General features: G+C 36.2%; 1 protein-coding gene across 2 annotated transcripts in view; it reads left to right on the top strand.

The window, feature by feature from the left end:
• The window catches only part of SPATA17 (spermatogenesis associated 17), a 95,799-nt gene extending 85,614 nt beyond the window's left edge, over positions 1-10,185 (top strand). The window contains exon 10 of one of the 2 annotated variants that reach the window (XM_075088860.1): positions 7,378-10,185. In XM_075088860.1, the coding sequence (XP_074944961.1) occupies positions 7,378-7,458 (81 nt within the window). In that variant the 3' untranslated portion in view covers positions 7,459-10,185. The remainder of the gene's footprint in view (positions 1-7,377) is intronic. The other variant, XM_075088859.1, reaches the window with a different exon arrangement.
• The last annotated feature ends 2,837 nt before the right edge of the window (positions 10,186-13,022 follow it).

Below are 13,022 nucleotides of genomic sequence, written 5' to 3'. Positions count from 1 at the left end.
ATCTTCATTTCTGGTTATATTACACATGACAAAAAGGACAGGCTAGTTTCAGGTCCCAGGCAATACTTATGAGAAAAAGTAATTCACTGGACCAAATCCTTCCCTTTTTTTCCTTTGTCCTTCCTTGCACAAAACTTCCATCAAATCCAAGAGGAAATTTGCCTTTGCCTCTTAAAAAGCACTGTAAGGGTTGAAACATTTGTAATCCTTAATGAACACACATATTGCAAAATATCTTATTCGTTTAGAAATATTTGTGCTTTCCTTGTACAATGGCTCAAACTATTGCATTGCATTTGCAAAAACATCATTCTTTTCTATCATGTCATAGCTTAATTTGTGCAGCTATGGAAGGGTACAGTGGGATACGCTTTTGTTCCTTTGTCCAAACTGCTTCTAACCATGCAGGAGCAAAAATAAGCTCTTTTCAAGGCTAGAACACATCCTCTCCCACCTTGCACAGATGAGGACAAGAAGTTTTAGAGCTTGGCTTGTGTTAGCCAGTTATCTCCAGTTATCTCCAAAGCACAAATTAGCACAATTTAGCTGTTGAGCTAAGAAAACAAACTTCACAGATTAGCAGCAGAACACTTCCTTCTCAGAATATTAGAGAAAGGGAGGAAGAGTTACAATTTCCATGTTAGGATGCCATAGAGGAGCACAGACCGCTGGGCTGCCCGTACCGGACATGTCATGCAGGAAGTATACAAACCTATGTGATTATCAGATCAGTGGTTTTTCAGATTAGAAATCTTTCATCATTTCTAGCAAGCACTGTTTGTGTGTGGCTTCCTCGTTTATAATTCCAAAAGATGAAATGTGTAAGAGTCAGTGATAGTTATAAATCTCCATGAAAATTTAAGTGTAATGATAATGAAATGTTTTTTACATAAATTAAATAGCAATTAATGTTTTCTCTTTCTGTTTGGAAGATAGGAGATTAAAATAGTGCTGTTAGATTTCCTACTGTGAACATAATTTCCTGATTTTTTTTTACAACACATTATGATAATGTCAATAAAAGACTAAAACTAACAAGGAGAAAAAACCGTGCCTGATGTAAGCGTAACACAGAAAGTTATAAAGTTGCCTTTTATGATGGCTATACAATATAATTTTATTTTAACATCTAATAGCAAGTTGATTCAAAGGGTAAGACTTGCACTTATGAAGTCATTAAAGCAAGTAGGAAATTGCTTTCTACCATAGTCACCCAGTCTTTTTAAATCAAAGAGTTTTATTGTTGTTGATGGTGTTTGCATTTGCAGGAGGTAATTAGGGAATGAGTTAGGCAGCACACTCAGAGCCCTCAAGCTTGTCAAAAAGAACCATAAACTTCACTTGCAAAAAAATAAAAAAAATTCAGGCAGTTCAGGAGGGAAATTGCAGAGAGTAGAGGAAACAGGATCATAATGTTTTAGGTCAGTTTGACCACTGCTGTGTCGATTCACAATATGGAAAAGCTCATAAAATCTTCATGGAAACACAGGGTTTTTTTCATTGCACTTACCCCAAAAGAACAAAATTTGGAGGGTTTAGAATTGGCAGCAGTAGTAGGCAGTCAAAGGAGGAGATAGATGATGGCTTCTAGTTCTCCTCCTCTGCATTGCGCTGGCAAGCTGAATAGGGAGAGGTGTAATTCCACCCTTTTCATCAAAACAGTGGTCACTTGTCCACTGTAGCGCAGGGAACTCCGATTAGGCATGCTTTTCCCTGGAAGTCAATACCTCTGCATTGACACAGTAAGATCCAGTCCCTAAGGCATGATCCAGGCTTTTGTTATTATCTCTTATTTGAAGGGGCTAGTTGACCCAATTGTTTAACACATTAGCTTTTCAATTTTATAGCCTTAAGTCACAAAAGACCTATTCCTCATTTTTGGATATTTCTCCACAGCGGAAAGCAAAATTGGCAGTCTGTGCCCACCAGCCACAAAAACAGAGTTACGCCAAACAACTGTGTCCTGAACTTTATGGCTAATTAGCTGTTGAAGCTATGCCCAAGAAATAGGTTCTGTTGCCCATGGGAAGACATGTGTAGCCATTATTAATGTCCCAGCTCATATCTCTCCATAGGTCTTATGAGCAGCGCTGCTTAAAGAGACTAAATGTACAACAGGGAATTAAAAATTATAGTCCCTCCCCCTTCCACTAACTGAAATATTGTAAACTTGTTTCACTGGGGCCGGGATTGGTGTCAATGTACTTTGTGTGAAAAGTGCAATAGAAGCATTAGTATTTGACAGCCCTGGTTGAAATAAGTGAAATTAATGGAGCTCTTTTCATATACGACAAGGCCATGGCACCCCTTTCATGCTGCTTACAGACAGAGAAAAGTCAATACTTTTTTATTACTTGATGCTGACCTACATTCTGCACTACAAGTGCCAGGCCCACTAATTGGTTTCAGTTGTGAGAAAAGTTTGCCCCAAAGAAACACTGGAGCAGATAAATCAATCTTTTTTAGGGTAGCTTAGTGGGTTTTGAGCACTTGAAATGACATTTGTGTTGTATTGACAGAATGGGTTGTTACACTCATTTTGTCTTGTCAGAAGGCCCTGTACTAGTTGGAAGTATTGTTAACCAGTATTGATAAATTTACTAAGAATAAAAGTTAGCTGGATCAACATTTTACTTGTATAACAGCTTGCCATTTCTGGTTTGCTTCCCTGTTAGAGACCTCCGTGGCTATTAATAGGTCAGGAGACTTACTATGACAGCTCCATTTAGAACTCTGATTTTACTATTACAAGCATTAGGATCATAGGGAATACTTAAATATGACCACTTAATATTAAACAGAGGGGGCTGTGGACTATGGCCGTACACTGGCACTTGGCAGTACTGCCTGGTTTTCAAATGAGGTGTGCACATGAGCTGTGTCCCAGCCTTGTGGGGAAAGCAAGATTGCTAAGCGGGCCTACTTTACGCTAAGGTTGTAACTACTGCATGGACATTTATGCAGAATTTCTCATTGCATCCTCTAAAGTCTTGGGGTCTGTGTTGATTTCAAGCTACAGAAAAGTGAATTTTGTTCCCTGTTTTTACTATTCAAGAATATGAAGATAGAATTAGGATTCAGGCAGCTGTGCCCACTTTTCAGTTATTCCTTCTGCCATTGATTCTTCTCAACAGATATAATTCCAGCACTACCAAAATGTTTTTCTGAGATCCAAATCTTTCATGGCTTGGTTTACTTTTTGCATAGCACATAGTGTCTTGGTTGACACTATGCAATTATACGGTGTCTTCAGTATTGTTAGACTGGCTCAGAAGATGACCTGGTGCTCTGAATCACCACTATAGGTAGAATGCTTTTCATTAGAGAGGTTATACAATTTATCTTCAAAACATCTTCACATGCTACTTCTAACGTATGAAGGAAACCTGCATTCATACAACCTAATGCAACTTTGATCTCCATTTATGCAACCAAATCTCTACGCAACAAAATGAAATTTTGTAATTACAGAGACAGACTATGCAAAGCTGTAAATCAGGTATCATAAGTTTATCGTAAGCTTATTGTTCCAAGTTTATCATGTGTTTAACAGCTTCATAATTATAACAGACTTGATAGATTTGCTGTAGGAAATTACCCAAAGCGTGTATGCAGGAGCTGAGAATAAATGGTCATAATGGTACTTTCTGGCCTTAAAATCTGGGAGTAGATATGCTACTGCTGTTTGCCTATTCTTGCTTTGGTACCGACTCCTATCTCATTAAATGTCCAAGGAGATACTTCATTGTAATTCCTATCTCATTCCAAAGTGCATTTTTATATTACAGGAAATTGTACAGTACTCTCAAAATTATTTTGAAAGAAACACTGTTAATGCAAATTTATCAATAGAATATGAGGGAACACATTTTCAAAAAACTTCAAGCTGATATGTAGGTTTACAAGGTCTCGTTGGTTTGCCAATGTTATTTGTACATGATCTATATTTATGTATGTCTGTATACTCAGATGTAAAATCTCTTTAGAATTTGCTTTAATAATACCATTCCAGAAATAAACTATGTGAGCATTTGGCAAGTCTAATCTATTACATCAGTGTGCTGATTGAGACAAATCTTTGGTGGCTTTATGTCACCTTTTTTGACTCCATTGTTTAGAACTGATGAGTGCACATGACAGTCAAGTAGTCAAATATATTGAAAGGGTCCATAGGTCTTATTAAGCCCTGTCAGTTGAACTTGAGTCACTTACAATTTACTAGAGTGAGAGGAGTCAAAGCTTGACAAGTTTAAAAAGGAAGTGTTATATTAACTTCATTTGGGAATTTAAAAATAGGTCTCAGTCCTGAGAATTACAGGTCTCATGCTGAGAATTATATGGCATGATTTAACAATGTATTACAGAAAAACTCCATAAAGCTCAGCTCCATGCCCCTACAATCCTGAGACTGCAAAACTGTAAGGTCAATCTCACCAATATGTGGGAATTCATCTTTGTAAGCTAATTTATTCCAGCTACCAACAATGAGGGACTGACAGTGAAAATAATTTTGAAGAAGCCTGTTTTTCTCCACTTGCAACTTTTGTTCTTGCAGATTCAGAGGGATTATCTGCGTAACTTCATAATTTCTGTGCTTTGTACCAATCAGCTTAAATTCAAGATAATCCTGGCAGGCTACCAGAATCAACCAGCAGCGCATTGCAGTGCTTCACTGCACGATTTGAACCTACATTTCACCATCAAGTTAGATAGATATGAGAACATGGCTTCCAATTCCTTCCCCTTTATGCTGCAGTGGGATAGACCCTCTCCAGCGCTGTGAGGCAGATCTTGCAAGGCCAAGTGATATTTTCAGGCCTTACGTTCTCACACTGTTGAAACCTGATGAAAACATTTATCTTCAAATACAGAAATAGCTGGGGTTGTTTTCCTGAAAAGATATTTATATTTTATACACATACTGTGCAACATTTACCTAGTACACATTCTAAACTTCTTTAATTAGTGTATCTGTAAAGCCAGCAACACTTCTATTTATCCATCGGACTGTGTGATGTTTCCTAAATGTGGTCAGACATAACTGTTGTCGTCATAATCGGAGCCAGTTGTTTAAATGCTCAGTTGTGAGTATCTAGTGAAATAGCTTTAAATAACAAGATAAACAGTACAGCTGCCAACCCAAAGTAATCTTACACTGAGGGGGCGTGTGGCACAGAAAATTTCCTCTTTGTCATTTTGATTTGAGTTTGAAGCTGGACCTGGGCTTAGTTCCAGCTCAAAAAACTGTTCACTTCAAAGGCTCCTAAATCGTCCCAAGGAGCTAATTTTGGCAGCCAATTGTTTTTGTTTGGCCAGGCATCCTAATAGCAAAAGCCGTCTGCTCCAGCAAATGAAGACTTCTTCAATGCTCAGACTTACCATTCCTGATTTTACTGATGTGGGGGGTGTACACCTTTTACTGGTTTCCCTGTCTCACCCCAAGTTCACTGCTTTTTTTGTTAAACTGTACCTAACTGTCCTGCATGTAAATTAAAAATATACTTCCAGTTTTCAAAATAAAGGATACTGTATTCTGATCTGAATTACTGCGTAATCCTAAATTATAGCTCTATTATCTGTTTGCTTTCTTGGCAACAAAAGCAGGGTTTTTTTTCATTCCCATGAACAATATTAGCCTGGTGAATTTACTGAATTAAAAATAACTAGCCTCACTTTAGAAGGAAACTATTTGCAGTTTTGCTGGAGTTATAATGGTATTTATTATAATAATTATATAGGACAACTTTTCCTGCAGTAAGAATGTGCTTGTGATGCCAAAGACACAACAAAAATTAAGATACTCTGCCATTCTTAAAATATAATATGAAAATATGCAAATAGGCTGTTTCTGTTGGGTAAGAAACTGGGTGGTACAAGGCACAGAGAAACATTAACAACTAAATCTTGTGAACTGATAATAACGGGGCAGCACTTGCCTGGGCACAACACAGGGAGTGTTTCATTTTGAACGTATACGTTTACCTTGCTATTTTAAGATTTATGCACCAGAATGTTGGAGGAATCATACCAAATAACTTTAAGTATGAGATGTAAGAAATGATATGGTCACAGTCTGACAGTGCACTGCACACAGTGCAGGTGAAACTCAGGTGGGTCATGTCAGTGTTTGCACGAAGCTTACCAGAAGTCATAGTTGCTCTCTCTGTATACGGAGATTCAGCTGAACTGTGGTCTGTGAAGTAGTCAAATCTAAATTATCCAAGGAATGAAAATTCTGCTTCATGTCTTTTTTTCCAAAAAAAAAAAAAAAAGGGTTTTGTTCTGTTTTTCAGAGAAAACCAAACCTTTCAAGTTGTGAAATGTATTTAAAAGGTAAAAAATTTAGCTTTCATTCACTCACAGCCTCAACATTTTATGAAGACATTGCATTTCTGTGCACTTTCACAGAGCATCACGTTGACAATAGAAAACAGTAGGAAGTGTTCGGACCAACTTCTTTCTTAAAAATTGACCATCAAATCCTGGAAAGCTGATAATTCATCTGTGGCATGTTACTTTCAGAAAGGGGAAGCAATCTTAATGCAAAACAAATATTTTGTATTGCTGATACTATTCCCAGTATTTCAGGGCCAAAGAAAATAATTTTATTAAGAATGGTTTAAGACCTTGATCTTGAACACCACGGACTTGCTAGTAATTTACCATGAGCATTTGTTAGTAGTATCTAAATCAAAATACTGTTTAGAATGCTTAGCTTATTTTACTTTATTGTTGTTGGCTGTATTAACATTGTACTTTTAAGGCACAGGTTCACTTACATTTCTCTTGCTCAATTTAATTTTTTAAGCATTTCCATTTTAAAAAATTGAATGTAATAACCAAGAACTTTTCCTGGAAAAGTCTTCAAGAATCACCCCTCTTGTATTTTTTCATGCCAGAACTCCTAATCAATTTGTTGCCACTAATACTTATTTAATATATATTCAATTTTTTACAATTTTCCATATTTTAACGTTAAACAAAGTAGAAAAGTTAAAATATTGCAGGGATATCTTGCTGTCTTTAACTTACTTGGTTGTCAAGGATGAGAATATAATTTTGTATACCATGATTTGCGGAAGACTATAAAATCTACGTTTAGTACCAGGAAATTTTTGCAGTGCCTATAGTTACTTCAGGTTTGAAATACATGTTTGCTTGCAATGACATAATTTAATTGTTATGCTCTTCTTCAAAGTAATGTACATATAATAATACATGTTTCATATAAGTTATTCTGCATAATTTACATTCTAATTAATATAATGAAATTTAACTGGAAGGCAATATATACAGAGCTCTAAAATACCTTTTAAAAAAAAAATTAAACCATGGAAGTAAAACTTAACGCTTTTATTGTCTCTCTTATTTCCTTAGGACTTTCAAACAGTGTTACCATCGATTGTTCTCTTCGAAAAGTTCGGAAAAACTTATTCCAGAACTGGGCAAATAGTGTAATTGTCCTGTAAACTACACAATGCAAGACACCTGATAAGTAATCAATAAATGTACTTCAGCAAATACGCAGCAGTATGTTGACTGAGTGTCCCATAAAGTACTCTTGCTGTAAAGTGATGTATACTGTGTCTGAAGTAGCGTTAACTGATTTTGCTTGATCTTTAAGCAATACAGTTTCCAACACTAATTAAAAAGAATAATTTGTGGTTTTGCTGAAAAAAAAAAGTTGTATCTTAGCAAAATGATTTCTGAAAATTCTATATTTTATTCAATGTAAATCCATTAGGATACAAAGCCAGAGTAATCAAGTAAATGACTTGGAATCACATTGTATGTATTACATATTTATAAGTGAGGTTAACACTAAACAAAGAAAAAAAAAGTTTAAAAGTTACATCTGTTGTTTTTTTCTCACAGCTATAAATGTATCTGGTTCATGACTGCTGTTTATCATGTTCAGCGTTAGCATACATCCTTTTTGGATACTGATCCATCTCTTCAGAAGGACAGAATAGGCTATTTACATGGAAGATACTACTTAAAACCCTTTTAGCTAATCTGTGGGTGATATGACATCAGTGTTGAAAAGTAAAGTTCTAACAACATATACACCTTATTTTTAGATCAGTTTTTCTGTATCCACTGAAATTTCATTATCAACAGATGTGTTATTTACATCTAGTCCTGTGTTAAGCAGACTGGTATGTGGAACATAATCCTGTGATGCTTGGCAAAGAACAACACATTTGATCACACAAAACCGATCTTCGTTTGCTGTGTTCACTGGCATGCAGTCCTGCAAAATATTGTCTTCAGAGCGTATTAACTTCAAAAGGCTCAAAGAAATCAGCATCATGGGAAGACTTCAGCATTTATTAAGAGCAAATCATAAATTAATTCTTAAAGTTATGTGAGTGAATTTTTACAGGAGTTTTATGCTGAATTCTCTAGGATACCATGTTTGCTTTTCATATTATTTGACTATATTTGAATCAAATATATCAATTTATAATATTGAAACCAGTTACCCAATGGTAGGCTTTTTAATAATGAATTTTCTTGTGTGATTCTTTTGTCCTCTACAAATGTGGAGGCAACCCCCAAAAGATGTCTGTTTGTATGAATACTTTCTGAACTAAGCATCACAAATTTCACTTCTACAGGTTTTCAGCTGTCAGCCTATGTGAAGAAGTTTTACTGCTGTCGTAGACAAGAATAAAAGCACTTTCAATTCCATTACAGTAGATTACGAGTGCAGGCACCACGCTGTAGTGTTCTTACTTTTTGGAGTTTGTCATTTTCAAGCTTTGAAAAGTTTATCCTTCTTCATGGCAATGAAAAATTAACTCTGGGAAGTGAGAAGCAGCCACCTTAGTGGCTGAGTCTCCCTGATAAGAGTTAATCTGATCAAATGTATCAGAGTGCTTTAGTTGTTCATGGAAGGGATTGAACATGAGACACTTGTGCAAAACTGTTGATGAATAAAGATGCCACAGTAATTTTTATATGTGAGAGCTATCTATTTGATTGCTTCAGCTTTAAGGTAGTTCATCACAGTAATTCGCCCTGTGGTGCCTCTTTAACTTCATACCACAATTTCCCATCAGTCCGATTAGAAACAGCAATGCCTTTATCAGATTAATCTTTCTTTCTCTTTCTTCCTTTCAGTATCTCTGACCCGAGAACAAAGCAAAGCCTACCACGCAGACTGGCCCCGCACTGGTGGTAGTGCCCATAGGCAAGGCTCTGGCACACAGATGGAGGTTAAAACTAACACTTCTATGTTTAATTTTGTTTGATACATACACACTTTTCCTCCTTTTAAAAGAAAAAAACCCCTTTCATTTCTAAAGCATCTAACTACTTCCCAGAAACCTTCTTACACAAAACCAGGTCTGTTCATTTTATTAGATAAATTAACACCCACAAAATTCATAAATTAGCAACCATATTACCTGCTAGGTTTGAGTTTCGGGGTCCTTTGGCCAATTATATATCATAGAGAAACCAATACTTTCCTTTAACTGGAGTTCACATAGAATTTATGACATTTGTCAGCATATAACATCCGACTTATTTTGTGTGGCCAAACTATAATCCCAGAATCCTTTTATGTCTCATGAAGTACATTTATACAAACCATTGATAATTATTATAGTGAGACCTTTACCAATTCTTCCATTATGTAGAGACTTCTTATTTTTATTGCTCTCTTAAACTGCATATAAACACTCCTATCCAGATGCTGCACAGCCCAGGCACCTTTGCAAGCATGGGCTAAAGAACATGCCCCTACATTTTTTCTACATATGGATGAGACTGATTGATAGAGAAAATCCCCAATGCTAAAAGGAACAGCTAGTAATAAACTGGGTAATCCCAGTCTTGGGATACCTTCAGCAAGTAGGACACCTTGTTTTTTATTATGTAGAGGAATTGGACATCATGAACAATTCAAAAAATATTGTGGAGGTGAATGCTAGCAACTCCGCAGTATGTAGCAATGGGGATAAAAGATAAATTTTAGCCTTGGGGTGGACCTACTTGCTGTGAGTCTGGGATAGACCACCACTCCCATTTGGTAACCCTCTGTGGCGAGCGAGTGAATGTGCCTGTCTGGCAAAGAAAGTTTTGTTTTGCTCTCTTAAAATCAAAATGTTTGCACAGAGGAAACTTAGAGATTTTATGTAGGGCCAGTTAAAGATAAAATGTTGATATTTTTATTCACTGCAATATTATAGTCAACAAGACAGTAAGAATTTCGATAGTATCATTATGTAACCAGTCTATCAATGCAAACATTAAGTGATTGCGTGATTTTACTTTACTCCTGTTTATCTTTCTTATTGATACATTTACCATATCACTTTTAATTATTAAATTACTTCTTGTAATATATTTCAGTAATGTATTTTTAATATTTTATTTCTTGTACATTTTCCTCACTAATAAGTTTGTTGTTTTATAACATTCCAATACTTTAAAGAAGGTTTTTCTGGTTTATAGGGGATGTTACAATCTATTCTTACAGTACAAAGTCTTAACAACGCAGAACAGGTCTAGATAGAGGCACTGGGAAAGGAACACTCTGAAAATTTGAAAGGGAATCACGGATCTTGATCAGTCTGGAAGATGTGTAGCCTCTTAGAATTGTAGTTCACTGTGACATTTAGTGAACTACTCACAGCAATATCTAAAAATCAAAAAGAAACACTGTGATGCCAAAAAAATAGAAAAATACAAGAAGCTGTGTATCAGACTTCAGAAAAACAACCGCAATTACTCTAATTGCCCCATCAAATGTTTTTAAGTCAATTGTAGTTGAACAAATGTGAATAGTAAAACATATATAGCCAAACTGTACCAAAGTGACCTGGTTGCTGTTTTCTGCAATAACAAAATATGGCCATCAGCATGCAGCAAGACATGCACAATCCCTGCTTTTCATCCACAGAAAAATGAATATTCTTTGTGATCAGGACTAATTTGGTCTACATATACAGAGGAACAGAATTTCTCTTGGCCTTTTTCATACTGTGTGGCTGAAGAGGCTGGTCTACATGCCAGGTGCTGAGGATTCAAAGCCTCTATGCTAATGACCAATGATCTCCAGGTTTAACCACCACTAGGGATCACAGCACTCATAAAAAGGATGCAGGCAGAGTCATTAAATTGGAACAGCAATGTGCTGAAAGTTGTTCACAACATTTCACATTATGAGGAGTTTCAGGGATATTAGAAAATGTCTGGTGACATCTTTTCTAACCAAAACTATCTGATGTTTCTCAGGGGATTAAGGATTTTTCATTGTTGTTGCCCGATAATTTTGTTTGACTCCTACATAGCTGATGTTGTAAACACAGAAAATATCTTAATTTAGGTAATTTAAGAACTGTCTTCTGGGCTGATCCAAGATGTTCTCAACACTTGCCAGAGAAAACATTTAGCTTGTAATGCCCTCTAGAGGCAGAATTGCCATAATAGTGTTGACCACCGATTTACTCTACACTTTTCTGGTCCAAATGTGATGCTGTAGCTTTCAGGAAACAGCTCTTTTTTTGGTTTTTTTTTTTCAAAATAAGCCACGCTACACATTTCTATAGGAGGAGAGGTCTAGAACATTTAGGGGCCCTGCAACTGATCTAGATGCCTCATTATGTCCAGCTGAGATGTGGCCATATATAAACTTCAAAGTAAGATGGTGATGCTTGTAAACAATAATGGAGTTTGACATACCAGTGCGTGACATTGAAGAAGACACTGAAAGAATAGAAATTAAATATTTCTAACAGTTTTGTGTTATTCCAAAGGATGGGTTTGCAAGATGCCTTTCATAAATCTGCAGGCCTCTATTTAGTTCTTCAGAGCAGATTTTGTTAGGAGGATGAGGAGCTCTATCTTTTATTGGCAGCCATAGGCTCCTATACTCAGAGTAGCAGAGACTGAAAATCAGAAGGTGTGCATAATCCCTTAATTTTAAAATCTGGATGGCCCCACATTAAAACAGAAACACTACAACCACAAAGGAGTCATGTCCATGTAATCAGAAATGGAATGTGAGCCTTGAAGCTTTTATTTGGTTTAACTGCATTTGTAAAACCTTTTTTTAAAGTGAATTTCCTTTTACTAGTTGATAAAGGTTTCTGGTGGGCCTAGAAAAAATGTCAGCAAAGAAGCTCAAACAGTGCAAAGCTGGCTTGGCTTCGTATTCTTCCACCTTTTAATAGTTCAGCTCATTAACGAGAAAATCATCTGGATGCTGGCACAATCAGATACAGTCACTTATCAGTACATTGAGTTCAGTTTATAGTACTCCGATTCATATTCATGATCAGAGGATGCAGTGGAGCAATTCATTAGCGCACTGCTGCATTAAGCAATCACTGCCAAAATGTGACATATTGAGAGTTTGCATTAAACTGCTTCCTTTGAGAATCTTTTGGTTAAGAAATTCCTAAGTGCAGAAATCTGTTGAGATAAATCACTCAGGCACTTCAGGAAAAAACATTGAGACTCCACGTGTATAACAGTTTTATATATATATATAACAATTCATTCACTTGTGCTATTGTATGTGTGACATGATCACATCCTCAAATGCAAGTTCAGACTATTATAACAGCTAATAACACATATAAACTAGATTAGAATTATCCCAAACTGACTCCTCTTTCTCACTCTTAATTACTTTATGCTGTCTAATGAATGTTAAGTTTGTTTTTAATCTGGGTTAAGATATTCAACAGAGTCAAAAAACCGACCTTCCACATTCTGTATCTCTGCTCATGGCACAAATAAGGGGCACCTACAATTGCAGCCTGTGCAGGCTTACCTCACAGTGTTTTTGAAGAGGGACAGTGCTTATAAATTAGAAATACATGCTTCTTGTGTATTATTGTGAGAAGAAGGTGAGGCCAGGTTTGGTTACCTTTTCACTTTTTCATTTTAAGTTCATAGTATGGTGTTGTGGTGATTCCTCGTCCACATGCTTAATTTACTTCCACCATATCATTTACTACTGACAATTGTTCTTCCAGTTTATTGTCGCTTTTTCAGATTTAGAA

This window comes from Phalacrocorax aristotelis, chromosome 3, assembly GCF_949628215.1.
Source record: "Phalacrocorax aristotelis chromosome 3, bGulAri2.1, whole genome shotgun sequence".
NCBI lineage: Eukaryota > Metazoa > Chordata > Aves > Suliformes > Phalacrocoracidae > Phalacrocorax > Phalacrocorax aristotelis.
Note: the sequence above shows the minus strand (reverse complement) of the source record. Positions and strands in the feature narration are given on the sequence as shown.